We start from the raw sequence: 17,265 nt of genomic DNA, 5'->3' as shown, positions 1-17,265 counted from the left end.
AACGCGCAGGTGTCCATCCTGGTGAGACGAAGGAGGTGCCAGGCCCGGAGTCACCCCATAGTGCCCGGAACCTCCAAGTGTTGCAAACTAAGCCCTCTAACATCAAGTCTAATAGGAGGCAGATCAAATGGCCTGCAGCTAACATGACGTCACTGTGGAAACAGTTTGATGAAGATGTCAATCAAATTCTGGAGACAATGGCGAAGGGAGGGGTCAATAGGAAGCCACAAGCCACGACAACAATCATTGTCAGCATCACAGCTGAGCGGTTCAAAGAAGAGGAGAAGAAAGGCTCCACAACACCTTACTCAAAGAACCAAAGAATGTTGAGGACCCACAACATCAGGCAGGAGATGAAAGCGCTGAAGTCCCAGTACAAGGAGGCAGGAGAAGAGGAGCGCATCGGCTTGGCCCAGCTCATGTGCATACTAAGAAAGAAGATCAGGGTTCTCCGCCAGGCAGAGTGGCATTGAAGGCGGTGTCGTGAAAGGGCCGGAAAACGTGCTGCCTTAATCGCCAACTCCTTCAAGTTCACCAAGGAGTTGCTGGGGCAGAAGGACAGTGGGAAACTGGCCTGTTCGCAGGAAGACACAGACCAACATCTGAAGAAGATTTACAATGATCCTGAAAGAGAGCAGGAGCTGGGGGAGTGCAACATCCTGATAGACCCCCCTGAACCGGATGTGCATTTTGACATGTCAGAGCCGCAGCTAGAGGAAGTCAGAGAGGTTGGCCGCAAAGCAAGGGCAAGCTCGGCTCCAGGACCAAGCAGCAGCTCGTACAAAGTGTACAAGAACTGCCCCAAACTCCTGCTGCATCTGTGGAAGATCCTGCGAGTCTTCTGGAGAAGGGGGAAGATCCCAGAACAGTGGAGAGTGGCGGAAGCGGTGTGGATCCCGAAGGAGGAAAACGCCATCCAGATAGACCAATTCCGCATCATCTCCCTGCTGTGTGTCGAGGCAAAGATCTTCTTCAGTGCCGTTTCTAATCGGCTCCGCACCTACCTAACAAAGAACACCTATATCGATACATCAGTCCAGAAGGGTGGCATTTCAGGGATGTCTGGAGCATACCGGTGTGGTGACACACCTCATCAGGGAGGCCAGAGAGAAGAAGGGCAACCTGTCAGTGTTGTGGCTTGACCTGGCAAATGCATATGGCTCCATTCCGCACAAGCTGGTGCAGCTCACACTGACCAAATTTCACGTCCTCAGCAGAATCAGAGACCTTATCGCTGATTATTACAGCAACTTCAGGATGTGGGTATCTTCAGGAGCGATTACATCAAGCTGGCACAAGGTGGAGATTGGCATCATCACAGGGTGCACTACGTCAGTGACACTGTTCTCCCTAGCCATGAACATGCTCACTAAGTCTGCTGAAACAGAGTGCAGAGGGCCCAGAATGAATTCTGCTCAACGGCAACCACCCATCAGGGCATTCATGGTTGACCTCACAGTCACCACAGAGTCAGTCCCAGTCAGCCAGTGGATTCTGCAGGGGCTCGAAAAGCTGGTGGAGTGGGCCTGGGTGTGTTTCAAACCAGCCAAATCAAGATCAATGGTGCTGAGGAAAGGGAAGGTGAAAAACAAGTTCCAGTTCAGCATCACAGGTTCAGCCATCCCAGAAAAGCCAGTCAAGAGCTTAGGGAAGGTTTTTGACAGCTCTCTAAGGGACACGGCATCCATTCAGGTGACCTGCACTGAGTTGGATGGCTGGCTGAAATCTGTGGACAAGTCCGGCCTACCTGGGAAGTTTAAAGCCTCGGTGTATCAAGCATAGCATACTTCCCAGAATCTTATGGCCCCTCCTCGTCTATGCAGTCCGATCTCGACAGTCGAAACCTTAGACAGGAGGGTCAGCAACCACCTCAGGAGATGGCTGGGGCTGCCAGAGAGCCTAAGCAGACACAACAACAAACTGCAACTGCCCTTCAAATCCCTGGAGGAGGAATTCAAAGTAACAAGAGCCAGGGAAGTGGTACAGTATAGGGACTCAAGTGATTCGAAGGAGGCTAGAGCAGTGATCCAAGTGAGGACTGGCAGGAAGTGGAGGGCAGAGGAAGCTGATCAGGAAGCAGAGGAAAGGCTACGTCACAGGAGGCTGGTGGGAGTGGTCACACTAGGCCGAGCTGGGCTAGGATCCTTTCCAACTCCCTAAATGGACACCATCAGAGGGAAGGAAAGGCGTCGCCTAGTTCAGGAGGAGGTGAGAGCAGCAGTGGAGGAGAGGAGAATCTGCAAGGCAGTTGGGAATGAAGCAACAGGGAACTTCAACAAGATGGGAGAATGTGGTGCAGAGGAAAGTGACCTGGGCTAAGCTTTGGAAAGCCGAACCACACCACATCCAATTTCTCATCCAGGCAGTGTACGATGTGCTTCCAAGCACATCAAACCTGCACACATGGGGCAAAGCAGAGTCATCTGCGTGCCCACTGTGTTCCAAGCAAGGAACCCCGGAGCACATCCTCAGTGGCTGCACAAGGGCACTAGGTGAGGGACGGTACCGATGGAGGCATGATCAGGTCCTGAAGACCATCACTGAAGCCATCAGCGCAGGAGTGGAGTGGGCGAAGCAGTCCCGAACCTCCAAGCTGACCATTGCCTTTGTCAGAGCTGGGGAGCAGCCAATACACACCAAAAGAACATCGGCAGGCATCCTGACCTCTGCAAGGGACTGGCAGATGTTGGTGGACCTTGAAATGCAGCTGAGGTTCCCCAACCATATCGCAGCCACCACCCTGCGACCAAACATTGCTCTTGTGTGTGTCTGAATCTACCAAGCAGGTGGTGATGCTGGAGCTGACAGTCCCATGGGAAGATCACTTGGAAGAGGCCTTTGAAAGGAAGCTCTCCAAGTACGCAGGACTGGTCAGCGACTGCCAGCAGGCTGGATGGAGAGCGAGGTGTCTCCCAGTGGAAGTTAGTTGTAGGGGATTCGCAGCCCATTCCTTAGCCAGAGCCTTCAGCAATTTGGGCATCGAGGGAGAGAGGAAGAGGAGAGCCATCCGCAGTACCACCGATGCGGCAGAGAGGGCCGCAAGATGGCTGTGGCTCAAAAGAGGGGAGCCATGGAGTCATGTGTAGCTAGCCATCTGGACACAAGCTGGGGTCTGATCAGCCCCGGCTGGGTCACCTGGAGGAGGGTGTATGGTGTTGAAAGACCCGAAACACCCAATGATTCCAGGAACATCACTGAAGATGAGTCCAGAGGCATCAGTAGATGTATGCACACAGTTCACAGTTCACTTACACCTTCGTAAATCGATTATACTGCAATTATTGTACTTGCTCATTTGTGTCACTGAGATTTGAAAACTAATTTTCACTTAGTTTTGCACAATGGCTGACGGGCCAAGATAATAAAACCATCAATAAATCTGCCAGTTAAACACGATTCTTGTAGTTATTTAGTCGCATTTCATCAAAATGAAAATCAAACTTTTTATCCTTCATCTAATTAAGTTGAAACTGCAAGAATACATGTGACATCTGAATTTCGCTTTGAAGCAGTCACAGTTGTGATTTTGGGAACAGCAGAGAAATCATGAAACAAGAGGCAGATGGCCTTATCATTCGGTCTTTTACAACAACCACCGATGCAAACACCTCTTGCACTGACATCACACTTCATATTGAAAAAGTGGAAACATTTCCTCAGCAATGTATTAACCAATTTAAATTTCTGGAATGAAACATGACTGCTCATTTCAGACACAGAAAGTCAGCGTTCAAACCACTGAACTAAGCATGAAAATTCGTCAAACCATAAAGGGACACAGCAGGACACAATGCATGCAAAATTGTGTTTTAATTTATAAATTACAAATTATATTTAGCACACTTATGAATCATTAACAAATCATCACATGATCTAAAAATCAGAAAATTCAAGCCAATGATCATTTTGTGATTTCAAATGGATACATAATGGGGTACCACAAATGTCTTAGCATCACGAATCTGGGAAAAGGTAAATAATGGCCTAACACTGCAGCTTCTGAGAAAGTGTGTCTCACACATATGCAGCCACTAATATGATGGGTACAAGAGATGACTCCTGTTACGTAGCTTATTGGCATACAATGGCTGTATTCACAGATAACCGCAGGTGCCTATGTAACAAGGGGAGGCCAAACAAAAATATTTTTACAGCTGTGTACTTGGCTAGCCATGACCTGCAATGCTATATACGTGGAATTAGGCCAAGTGCAGTACCCCTTTTTCAACAACACAGACACTAGGGCCTACTGTATTGTAAAGTTTAATTGAATCTAATGGAGAACTCTGAGTTAATGGCATGTGCTTTCTAGATACATGTTTCAACAGAAATATCTATGAAAGGAAAAGACGATCTGCAGAAATATTGTGGAAGGGACTTCCTGGTTAAGAAATAGAAGGATTTATTCTCCCATTTGATTGCAGTCAATTTCCACCTACAACAAATTTTATCATCTTAAACATGAATGGGGAAAGCACCACAAGATCCTGGTATAATAGTGCTGGTACAATCATTCCTTTATCTAGTAACCACAGCAACAGATCACAAAACAAGCCCTAGTGGCTACCAGGAAAATTATCTTTGTTAAAAATAGAAAACAATGGATAAAAGAGCACACCACATTTTTATTCTCGCTAGAATGCAGTCAGAAGAAATCCTGGATTATTAAGAACTGAAGTGCATCTCAAGAGAAGCTCTCTTCAAAGATTGGAAAATAGAGTACAGACTCACAAAGAAATGGAAGGAGTTTTCAAAAGGTGACTATCTCTGCAATACATCAGAAAAGAGACTTTCACGGTATTCTAAAAAGGTCAAAAAAGATGGAAGGTAATAAAACGGACAAAAGTAGTTTTTTTGCCACGTGTACACCAAACAACACATGAGCAAAGCTCTATTAGAGGTTCTACGGATATGTAGCTAATACATTAGTAAAACAAATTTTAAAATCAGTAAAATAAATAGCTAACCCCATCATCAATATCATTAAGTTATCTGAAGAGCAGCAGGCTGCCTGTTTCTTTAACCATGAAAATTAAAATGGAGACAATCAGCATTAAACCCAGTTCATACCTGAAAGTTGCAAATATACGAAACCACTGACATGCTTTTAGCACATTTCTCACAGAACTCTGGAGAACTCTGAAACCTATGGACATTCCCTTTTGAGATGGTTTCAGCTTAATTTAATTTGAAAGTTTATGAGATTTGATTTTATTCTGAGTCAGAAATCGTAGAAATCAGTTTGCTGATTTTAGCTGTTGGGCCCCTCCATATTCTGCTTTGCCTTTACTTTCCCCACAAATATTACTTATTTTAATGTTCTAATGGCAGAAAAAGTTATCAGGCTAGTGTATGATGTTCCACAATCCAAATGAATGCAATGCTATATTTTTGAAAAAACTCCTTGTCAACTTGGAACAGTGGTTAAAATTGGATTTGATATGATCCAATGATCTTTGCAATAGGTGGGTAACATTGAGTATTTAGCTCCACCCCCAAATTCCACTAAGTACTTTAAAATTTTAAAATAATCAATAAAATTTTCTTCATTAATTTAGCAGATTACTTATCAGATTGTTTCAAGCAAAAGAAAAGGACCTTTAATTTAGCATTGATCTGTAGGTGGACAGCAGAAAAAAGTGCATCCACTGGCACACAAATGAAACATCAATCTTCCTAACTGCTGATCAAAAAGATTGCGTAGATTCAGTGGTGCCTTCTTAAAAGGAGAAAAGCAAAAAATAACAATAACCTGGCGAATTAATTTCAAACACGTCAAGTGCTATTTAATAGAAGATTTAAAATCTGGCTCGGATGTTTGAGCTATATTTCCCCTGTAATGTTGTTTCCTGTTTGGTAGCTAGTAACACTATTTATTTCAACTGCTGTTCAAACCTTTATCAATGTTAATCAGCTCTGAGCTCCAGCAGCTGCCCCATCAATGATGCTTCAGGAATCAATTTCACTGCAACACATAGCAAATCTGTCACACGACACACGCAGACCATGAAGATAGATCCAAAATGTCGCCTTTGATCAACAAATTATAACAAATTTTAACTATGGATGTGCTGAAAGGTCACTTCCCTATACAGGTAACATTATCTATATCCAACTGAGCACAGCTGCTCCTGGCAAAATTGCAAATTGCTTTAAAGGTTGTGGGAGATTTCTGAGCATGCCAAACAGTAGCAACAAAGCAATATTTTATTTTCAATTCATAAATGAATGTTCAGCTTCAATCATGTTCATATCAAAGTCAGAGGCACAGGATTCTTCAGATAAATAGCTGGTAATTCATCATAAATACAGCTGGGAATAAAATGAGTAACACAAATTTACTACTTCTCAGTTTAATAGCTCTATTTGTTATTCTCTTTCAATTTCTGAAGTAATAGATTTTCCTCTTGTTATACCATTGCTTGATTTTTAAGTCTGTATTTGTCTTTTTAAAATTCAGTACATGAATGACTAACATCTCAACAGCATTTTTATTTAAATCATAAATATGACTGACTTCAGTTAAGTGTCGCTGGTTCTGACAACCCAAAATTTCCTTGATCTCTGCACTCACTATAAAAGAAATCATTATCTGGAGATGCAATAATTAAAATCTGGGCTACAGAATTAGAATTGCATCAGTTTAAACAACCATTCTGGTGAAGACACCAACTTTTTTTTAAAGGTAGAAGTCAATATTTTTTAAGAAAAAAATTGAATCGAAATAACATTTATCAATCAGACAAGCATTTAAGCTAATGCAATCAATGTATTGCACTCTAATTTCATGCTGCTTCTAATATTAACATGGGCAATTGATATTACAGACTACAGACTATAAATCTTTCCAGTGCCACTTAGACAAACAGCATGAACACAGTTCACTGGAAGGGAAATCATGCCAGGTTATTTCAGCCAGGTCAATGATATACATGCCAATGTATATTTGCTGAATAGATTCTTCTACCCCTGAACAATGCTATGATACACCATACTTTTAAAGATAAACACTTTTAAAGTAAGGTGTTTTCAAATAAGGGTAATAAATGTAAACATGTTGATTGATTCAAATGAAAACATTAAAGTGATCAATTCAAGAATTGATAGATGATACTAAAACCTGTCAATCAACATCCAATTCCTCCTCTCCCCCCCCCCCCCCCATAACCATCAACTCAAATGAGAACATCAACCAAAACAGATGTATTTTACTAAGTTCATGAACCAAACAGCAGCACACAAAATGCGGGAGGAATGCAGCAGATCAGGCAGGTCGACGTTTCAGGCCAAGGCCCATCATCAGCATGAAAAGTCCTAATGAATAACCTACACATGAAACGTTAACTGTTCACTTCCCTCCACAGATGCTGACTGACCTGCTGAGTTCCTCCTGCATATTGTGTATTACTCCAGATTTGCAATCTCTCGTGTTCTCACGAACCAAATACTGCCTTAAGACACTACCTATACTTACAACGCACATTAAAGAAGAATCATGGTAGATGGAACAAATGGGAATATGTCCGCACAGAAGAGACTCACTTACTGCTGTGCAAGGGGAATGGGAAATGTGAATGAGACAGAATGAAAGTAGGGAAGAAGTATGTGTTTTGTATCACCATGAGGCTGCATCCTGAAGCAGCCTGTTCACAGTGAATTACTTCTCAGTTACCTAACTGTCAAAAGCAGCAGCCATTCTGTACTGAAAGCGGCAAAGCAGACCAATGATCAATTCATCCTTTCTGCAGTGAAACATGAAAAGAGGGAACAAGAATGAAAGTTCTTTGCCTTTTACCAAAAATACCTTTTAATCACGAAACAAACTGGCTAAACCTTAGAAACACTTCTAAGAGATCAAACTTTTCTAATAGATAACATTACATTCAAAGGATTCTGGGATGACAACAATTCACCATGGCACAAAATGTTGTTGTTATGTGACACACGTTACCCAGCACTACATAAAAGCATGGGGCAAAAATACTGATAGGAATGAAAATCATTATGCTATATTGAAACTGGAGTATAGAAGCCTAAACACAATATGGGTGGGAAATCATCACATTGCCATCATTGGCATTATGGCACAGTTTACATTAATCCTAGTAAAAACTGCATTTAACATTGGACCTACTCAGAGAAGAACTGAACTTTTAGAACCGAGAAGAGATTAAAAGAAGGGTGATTTGCAGTGATACTACACTGGCCCTGAAAATAAGGCAACTAAAGGCCTGATCTCTAGCTGCCTTCTGCTCAGAATTCCTTTTGGCTTATTTCAGTCCTGGAAGTGGAATGCGACAATTCTGCCATAATGGGGTGTTGTTGAAAAAGAATAATACAATTAGTCTTAAGTATTAATAAATAATGAAGATTTGAGAAGAATATTGAATTAGAACAGGTGAATTCATTCAGAAAGAGAATGATGAACAAGATGTTGAAAAAAGAAAAAAGGAGGCTAAGCTCACACTTTTTTCATGAATCTAATAAGCATCTCTTCAAGCCAATAAATAACTCATTATTAATGCTATGCATGGTTCCTCTGTAGGGATATTTTCATTTGTAAATTAAATTGGGAGGAACACTGGACGAAACCTACCTGCCCGCCGTGCCTCCTGACAGGCAAAGTACATTTCTTCTTTTAACTCTTCATTTTCACTCGCAATGGCTTCCCCGACAGTGACAAATCTTCCAACAGCCAGACTCACTGCTTGCCCAACTCGTTGAATTGCACGCCAAGTTTTCTCAGATTTCTTTGGTTTTTCTTTATGGTTGATAAGTGTTGTAATCTATAACCAGTGAAGGAGAAAAATCAAACTATTATTTGAAAATCCATTATAGATATTTTCATTCTATCTAAATATGCATCTGAGTTCATGGCACAGATTAAAACTGAATTAGAGCAAATAGACAAAATATCAATTAAGAATGACTTCCAGGTGGTTTGGGAATTCACCATGAGTAAATTTGCGAAATCTGAAGCATTTCTACGTAACTCTTTCATTGCATGTAAAGTTCTAGAACATTTAAGTGGCAATTTGATAACAGAAGCCATCAATTCTCAGTAGCGGAACAAGAAAGGATGTTAGCAAAATTGTACAATGGACAGCATAATGTACCTCAGGCACTGTGTGTGTGTGTGTGTGTGTGTGTGTGTGTGTGTGTGTGTGTGTGTGTGTGTGTGTGTGTGTGTGTGTGTGTGTGTGTGTGTGTGTGTGTGTGTGTGTGTGTGTGTGTGTGTGTGTGTGTGTCTTGTGTACCATCTGTCATCCCACCTACCGCAACCAAACTTGGTTTAAGTTTCAGATCCTTCTATTGTTATTATTTTTCAGTATGGATAGACGGTCCATAGAAGAAAATTAACTTGTTTGCTCTCTCCACTGATACAATCCAGCCTGTTCTGTTTTCAGATGAGCAGAAACTGGTCCCTGTTCTCTACTGACCGAAGAAATGGAATAACTGCTGTTCAGTTGCAATTCTCTGCTGCCTAATTAACTAATTCATGCAAAAAATGCATTGACAAAGCTGAGAGTTTCTTGCAATCTAACAGACAACTAAATATTGAAATAATCTGAACTAACTAAACTCCCGTTTATTAAGTGTTAATAGAAACAAACCACAATTAACTTGGTAAGATTGCTAATAAGCTAATAGTAAAAGCATTAAGAAACAAAAGTACCAAGGTACTTCAGAACACAATTAAACTTTGTGACTTAAATCATAGATACCACGATGAATATCTGAATATCACACAGTAAATCATATCATTCTCTGGTGTGATAATCTTTCTTTTAAAATTGCAACAGAGTTATGAAATATGATTAAAGTTACAGCAAAATCAACTGAATGTTACCATTTGAACAATTTCACACCTTTGTGTATTTTTACATGCCTGACAGCTTGGCAGCTAAAATCTAGAAATGACACACAGCACAGAAGTCATGATTTCCTTTTCAGTGACTGCTCCCAAAAAAAATAATCATTGTAGCCACAAATTATTAGTGTGTGTGTATACACACACCCACACACATAAATATTGTTCACACACACTCACACACACACGTAATTCAATAAAGCAAAAAGACCCATGGCCTCTGTTTCATCCAACTTCACCTTTAGCTCTATTAATTAAAGATCAACAAAACATGCCTGAGGTGCAGAAAGGTAGAGGATGTGGAAAGGCCTTACTTTGCCTCAGAAAACAGTTAAACCAACGGTAACAATCTGACACAAATTGAATCAAGCACTTTCAATAATGAAATATTGTCTCAACAGTCTGACAAGTCAAAAATTGAACTGACATCTTTGAAAGGCTAAAGAATGCAGAAACAAAGCAAGCAAAACATACACATATCAGAAATGCCCTCTCTACTGACTCTTCACCTTATCCAGTATTTTTAAAACATCCAATTACTTAAGTGATGTGCCCTTTAAAAGACCTAAATAAAGGCCAACCCAGAAGAAATATTGGATTAGCATGAAAATAACATGGAAGAAATATAGGATTTCTCCAAGAAGGGGAAAATGCAGAATACTTTAAATAGAGTAAATTGATATCAAAAATGACTTAGTGTAAATATAATTCAGCAATCATGTCCAAGCATAGCAGAAAAAAAGGGATTGTAGATTATAACAATTCTAATTAACTTTTTATAGCAATTCAGTGTAATCTTGCAACTGTTGGTCTGCTAAACCATTTACCATTTCTTAGTAATCTAATAATGGAAAACAGCATGATACACTATTTCAACATTTAACCCTGAAGCTTGTTTTGCTTACAGAACAAGATATTGCATTGATAATGAAAAACACCAAATGAGCCTTTAAACACATTAATTACCCATTTGGTTATTATTTAGCTTTCATTCCTTGTATTTGCAGACTTTTAAATGAGCAATTTTAATTAACCTTTAATAAAATTGTTACCTTTTTCAAGGGAAGCAACTGCTGGGGAATTTAGCTCTTGCATGGAATTGGACACGCAGGATAAATTATGTCAGAATTGTCTCAACAAAATTTATCCTGCATGTTCACTGAGATCACAACCTCAGTTGTGTTAGAATATTTTCAATCTACCCTGGTGCTCTGCAAAAGGAACTATAAAGTTTCAAACAAGTTGTTGAACTCATCTGATTTAGAACTTGGAAAGCATTGTAGTAGTGAAATGGGAAGTGTAGGCTGTTAAGATGACGATTGACTGAAGCTGCTCTCCAACAGTGGGTAAATCCTTTGACATTTTAACACCATTAGGCCATTAAATTTACAAAGATCTCAAGGAAAATCATACTGGTAGGTGTTCTAGATCAACTAAAACCCTATATTCCCCAACAACAACACACACAAAATGCTGGTGGAACACAGCAGGCCAGGCAGCATCTATAGGGAGAAGCGCTGTCGACCTTCGTCCTGACGAAGGGTCTCGGCCTGAAACGTCGACAGCGCTTCTCCCTATAGATGCTGCCTGGCCTGCTGTGTTCCACCAGCATTTTGTGTGTGTTGTTGTTTGAATTTCCAGCATCTGCAGATTTCCTCGTCTTTGCCCTATATTCCCCAGCTTGCTCTATTCCATTCTGCTCTTCTATCTTTTACTAAATTTCGGCCAATTTCTCTGTTCAAAATCTGACTATTTATTACTCTTTTCAGCACTTGGAGAGCCACTGCCAAATGATTAAGAGCACCAATCTCTGTTCGCCTATCTTCACTATCTTGCGGACTAGTTAGTAGTGCAGGTGGCAGGAACTCAATAACCTGTACCGCATGAGCTGATGAACAGGTTTACTGCCAACTTTCAGATAGTGAAAATCCAAATATTTTGCGTTGGCTTCTACTTGTAACTTACAAGATTAGGTGCTAGACGTATCAATTCCACTAAAGGCAGCACAAGCCCTGTGAAAGCTCTTTGTGGGCTGTGCGAAGCAGATAAGTCGGCAAAGGCATGTGACACAAGCAATGTGCATTAGCAAAGCACGTATGTTGCCAGTAGCAGTTTACAACAGCACTTGCCTTTTTATAAACAGACTATAAACTCAGGTATCAACTAAATGCGCTATAATCTCCTCCGGCAGGTTGTTTTCTGCTCCAGGTTCCAATACCGGGATTCTCTTGTGTGTCAACAGTGATTGGTGCTACATAGTACAGAAAGAAGCTCCTCATAATAACCAAGCAACACGCACAATATACTGGAGGAACTCAGCAGGCCAGGCAGCATCTATGGAAAAGTGCACAGAGGACACTTCGGGCCGAGACCCTTCAGCAAGACTCATAATAAACCCTTCAGCTTGTTAAGATGCTAATCAAGATTCACGCTCTGAAAAAATTTATTGACCAATAGATTAGTTCAGTTCAAGGTATAAACCTGTGGACTCTTGAAATCCAAAATAAAAACCCACCACATTGGAAGCACTCAGCAAGTCAGTAAATATCCATGGAGTGAAACAGCCAAGATTTCAGATTAAAGACCCTCCACAGTAACTAGAAATGTGAGAGAGTAATTACTTTCTGGGAGAATGGAGATGTTTGTTCTATGGTGCAGAACAAAGTTGCCAAGGGAACAATTGCTTTAAAAACCTAAAAAAGAAAAAAATAAACAAAGTGAAACCGTGGGGTACAGCTATCTCTGTGCACAGAGAGAAAAAAATGGTTAAGCATTGATTGTAAAATTCAATACATAAGTCCTATCCAGGCAGAAGATGAGAGGCTGCTCCTTAAGCTTTTGCATTGAGCTTATTTGCAGTGATGGAGAGATCTACTGAGAGAGAGAGAGAGAGAGATCACAGTTGGGTGGGACTGAAAATTGAAATGATGGGTGACAGGAACATCAGAGCTGCTCCTGGGCACAGGACTGAGGGAGTCACCCAATCTCTAGTTGGTTCCATGGATGCAGAGGAGAGCACAACGTGATTACCACATGGGATACACTAGAATAGTACCTACTAGTGATTGCTGCTTACCTGGAAAGACTTTTTAGGAATAGTGAGAATTATTTTTTTTTAAAGAAACAAGCGTTGCATAGGTAGGATGTGGGTGCAGTAACGGTTAGTTGAGATGAAGAATGAACGGACACACATGGGGCTAAGGTTCATTTGAATGATGCAAAGTGCAGGGGAAGAAAAGTTGCATTTGGGGGTGTAATTACCATCCACCATTATCATCTGCCTCTTTGCACAAACCTAATTTTCCATCCAGATTGCCAGCTTGGATCTCTTGTGCCTTAACCTTCTGTACCAGTCCACATTCGTGGCCTTGTTAAAAGCCTTACTAAAGTTCACATAAACTGCATCTACTATCCTCCCTTCATTAATTTCTTAGTTACCTTATCAAAAGTCACAGTCAAATCCAAGAGACTTGAACTTCCCTACAGAAAACCATACTGATGAATCAGTTCCTGTCTTTCCATGTGAACATAAATTCCTAACCTTCAAGATCTTCCCCAACAATTTCTCTACACTGATGCAAGGCTCACTGGCCCATAATTTCCCTGTTTACCTTGGTTGCCCTTTCTAAACAAAAGGCAATATTAGTCTTCCAATCTTCTAATAAAGATGCAAAGTTCTCCTCCCTCGCTTCCCTTAATATCTTGGAACAGATCCCATCAGGTCCTGGGGATTTATCCACCTTAATGTGTTCCATATTTGTAGCACTTCCCCTTCATGTTACAGGCATGTTCCAGAATATCAGAAGATCACCACCTCCCTTAGTTCTCCAGCCTTCAGCTTCCAAGGACTTCATCCTGGTGAATACTGATGAGTAGTGTTCATTTAGGATTTTGTTCATATATCCGAACTATGCATAAATTACTTCAAGTCCCTGAGGGAAATTACTCTTTCCTTAGGTATCCTCTTGCTTTTTTTATATACAGTACTTATGAAAGGATTTAGAGTTCTCCTAATCATTTCTTGACCCTTCTTGATTTTCCTAATTTCTTTCTCAAATTTTCCTAACTTCATCCTTGAGTTTTCTACTATATACTGTACCCTATAAATCTCAAATAAATCTTTTAATACATCTTTGCTATGCACTTAATTATTTTCCTTAATCAAATGTTCAATATCCTTTGTCAAGCAAGGCTTCCTAAACTTACCATCCTTGCCTTTTATCATTATAAGGACATGCTGAACTCTTAGTAATTTGCTTTTAAATGCCTCCCACTAATCAAATGTTTCCTCACCCTGGCAACTGCTCCCAATCTACCACTCCCAGGTGTAGTCATAGACAATTGAAATCCACCTTGCTCCGTTTAAGGCCCTAGTTCATGGACCAACTTTATCATTTTCCATGTCTAGCTCAAAGCTTCTTGAACATTATCATAGCACCAATCTTGTTTTTCTTTAATCCAATTTGTCTGCACAATGAAAAGTAATTCAATCAGAGCAAAAAAATCCACTTTAATTGGCATTGTCTCCCCTTATTGTAACACAAGCTAACAGCTGCACTGATGTGCATGTGTGCTAGTGTATATAGCAATAAAACCTCAAACACTACTGAAAGATTAAACTTGCATGCTACTCAATTATTTTACTTTTACTTAAAATTCCTCCCACAGTTAATTCCTCAATTATCCGATATCCTTTGATCTCACAGTAAAAGAAGTTAAGTGATTACACAGATTATAAAATCATTCAGAACACTTTGAAAACAGCAGAGCCAACAAATTTGGCAAGTGTTATCCATTAAGAGTGGCAAATTGCTTTTACTTCTTTAAAATTTAACCCATTTTGCCAAAATTAATTTTACTGAATGAATGTCGATTTATCTAATTTGATTTTCACTCCTATTAACCATAAGTATCTTTTAACATTTTCCTTTTATTGGGAATTCTTGGTGTACTAGGAATATATTGCAGCAACAAGCAAGAGAGAATTTTTCAAAAATGCACCCAACTACACTACTTCCAGCAAGCAATTTACAGTATTCAACAAAAACATGTTTTCAACTCACGGAAAATAATGAAAGGTGATGGTGAGATGCTAATATCAAAATGTTTCAGAATGATAAAAATGCATTTGATAAACAATTATTTCACCAACGTGGCTGGATCAAAAATACTGAACTGCAAAGATTAACAGCATAGTTTATCCATTTTATCTGTTTATCATCACTGATATATTCTGACAACTGGAGAGCACAGGCAGGCAATTCAGTGGCATATTAAACAGCGGCTGAGCAGTGTGTCAACTACTCAGGTTATGGTTACTATTTCAGTGGTGCCCAAGGCTTCAGATATTGACTGCTGCTAACTACCCTTACAAAAGGAAATTAGAAAATGTATTCTGTCAATGCAGAGTGCGAGAAGGAAAGTGGGTAACCCTTGGCCATGGGAATAGTAAGGAGGTGAATGGCAAGGGAATTACTGATCATGTGGGAAATGGGGGTGCCTGGGTAAAGATTTAAAGTGAAGATCAGATGCCACCAAGTGATAAGTCAAGGGCCTGGAATCTGTCAGGGCTGTGGTCAGTGGTTGGGAAATGAATGAGGGAGCAGAGGGAGGAAAAGAAAGGGTTAGAGTGAAGGTCGGATGCTGCTGACTACATGTAGAGTAGGAGGGAGCGAGGAGCTCCAGAAGAGCCAGAAAGTAGATAAATTAAAGAAAGGTAAAGATTAGCTTTATTTGTCACCTGTACCTCAAAACATCAATGAAATGCACCATTTGTGTCAACAACCAACACAGTCTGAGAATGTGCTGGGGTCAGCCCACAAGCCCTCAGATCTCCCAGCGTTGACATATCGTGCCCACAACTAACCCTAATCCGTACATCTTCTTGGAATGTGGGAACAAACCAGAATGTTTGGAAGAAACCCATATGGTCAGAGGGGAAATGCACAAACTCCTTACAGTGGGAATTGAACCCTGTTTTCGGCAGGACCTTTATAGCTTTAAATTGCATGCTTGTGGAAACACAGCTTTATTGAAATTGGTTGAACTGAGAGTGTCTAACAGGGATTGGACTTTGGAATAGAGAGATCCAAATGCACATAGACCACAATAAAGATATGATTACACGGTGTAAAAATGACAAAGAAAACAACTGATCAACACAAGCTTGATTCACAACAATAAGTGCTCGGTTTGGCAGCTGGCTAATTTTCTTGATCTAACGGTTAGTGTAGCCTATCCCCATTTGGGACAGATCAATTTTCATGGTGCAAAAATCAAAACAGACACACTATGCAAACAAGTTTCTCAGCTTGGCTGGAAAATGGCAGGTAAATAAGCTGATATTCTGCAAACAGTAAATTTCTCAGAGAGATATAAGTAGTAAGGGAACCTAGTTGACACCCAAATATTTGAAAATGATCAGAATCAAAATCATCAAAAACCAAGTCAGATTTAATTGATGGACTGCTTCATCGAGCATCTCTGTTCTATCTGCGTAAAGTGGAATTTCCCAGGGACCAAATGTTCTAATTCCCTTTCCCATTCCCATTCTGACATGTCGGTCCATTGCCTCCTCTTGTGCCATGATGAGGCCATCTTCAGGGTGGAGGAGCAACTCCTTGTATTCTGTCCGGGTAGCCTCCAACCTGATGCAATGAATATTGATTCCCCCTTCCGTTAAAACACAATTTTCTTCCCCTTCTCTGCTTCTTCTAATCCCCAATCTATAGGCTTCTTACCTCTTCTCACCTGCTTATCACCTCCCCCTGCGTCCCCTCCTTCTTCGGTCCACTCTCCTCTCCTATCAGGTTCCTTTAACTCCATCCCTTTGCCTCTCCTACCTATCTGGCTTCACCTATCATTCTTCTAGCTATCCTCCTACCCCTCTCCCCACCTTTTTATTCTGGCATCTTTTCCTCTTCCTTTCCAGTCTTGAAGAAGGGTCTCACCCTGAAATGTTAACTGTTTATTCATTTCTCTGAATGTTGCCTGACCTGCTGTCTTCCTCCAGCATTTAGTGCATTGCTAGGGGTTTTATGATTTCTGAGGAAATTGAATACAAAAACAGCTTGGGTTGAGACAACTCTGGAAAACAATGGTTTGACTCATTCTGGAATTCTACATTTTGGGCTCCTTGCTGGGAAACCTGAAGAATGCCCAGTCCGGTGACACCGGACAGGAAAGATGCAAGCAATGAGGAACGACGAGGGCAATTGCTGCTTTCTTTCACAAGTAGAGATTTGGTAGAGATTTCCAATTGATCAAAGAAATAGTCATGATAAAGAGATAATACCAAATAACAGCCATTTAAAGACAGAAGTTTCAGCACCACTTAAAAGCGGAGAGTGAAAATGAGAAAGAATTTTAGAATGCTTTGTGATTCATTAAACCGA

General features: G+C 40.6%; 1 protein-coding gene across 1 annotated transcript in view; it reads right to left on the bottom strand.

Moving 5' to 3' along the window:
* ctnnal1 (catenin (cadherin-associated protein), alpha-like 1) overlaps window positions 1–17,265 on the bottom strand; it is a 285,831-nt gene that overhangs the window by 137,463 nt on the left and 131,103 nt on the right. The window contains exon 2 of the mRNA XM_073054452.1: window positions 8,597–8,786. Coding sequence (XP_072910553.1) covers window positions 8,597–8,786 — 190 coding nt within the window. The remainder of the gene's footprint in view (window positions 1–8,596; window positions 8,787–17,265) is intronic.

Source organism: Hemitrygon akajei, chromosome 8 (genome assembly GCF_048418815.1).
Source record: "Hemitrygon akajei chromosome 8, sHemAka1.3, whole genome shotgun sequence".
Classification (NCBI taxonomy): Eukaryota; Metazoa; Chordata; class Chondrichthyes; order Myliobatiformes; family Dasyatidae; genus Hemitrygon; species Hemitrygon akajei.
This window is presented reverse-complemented; position numbering and strand designations above follow the sequence as displayed.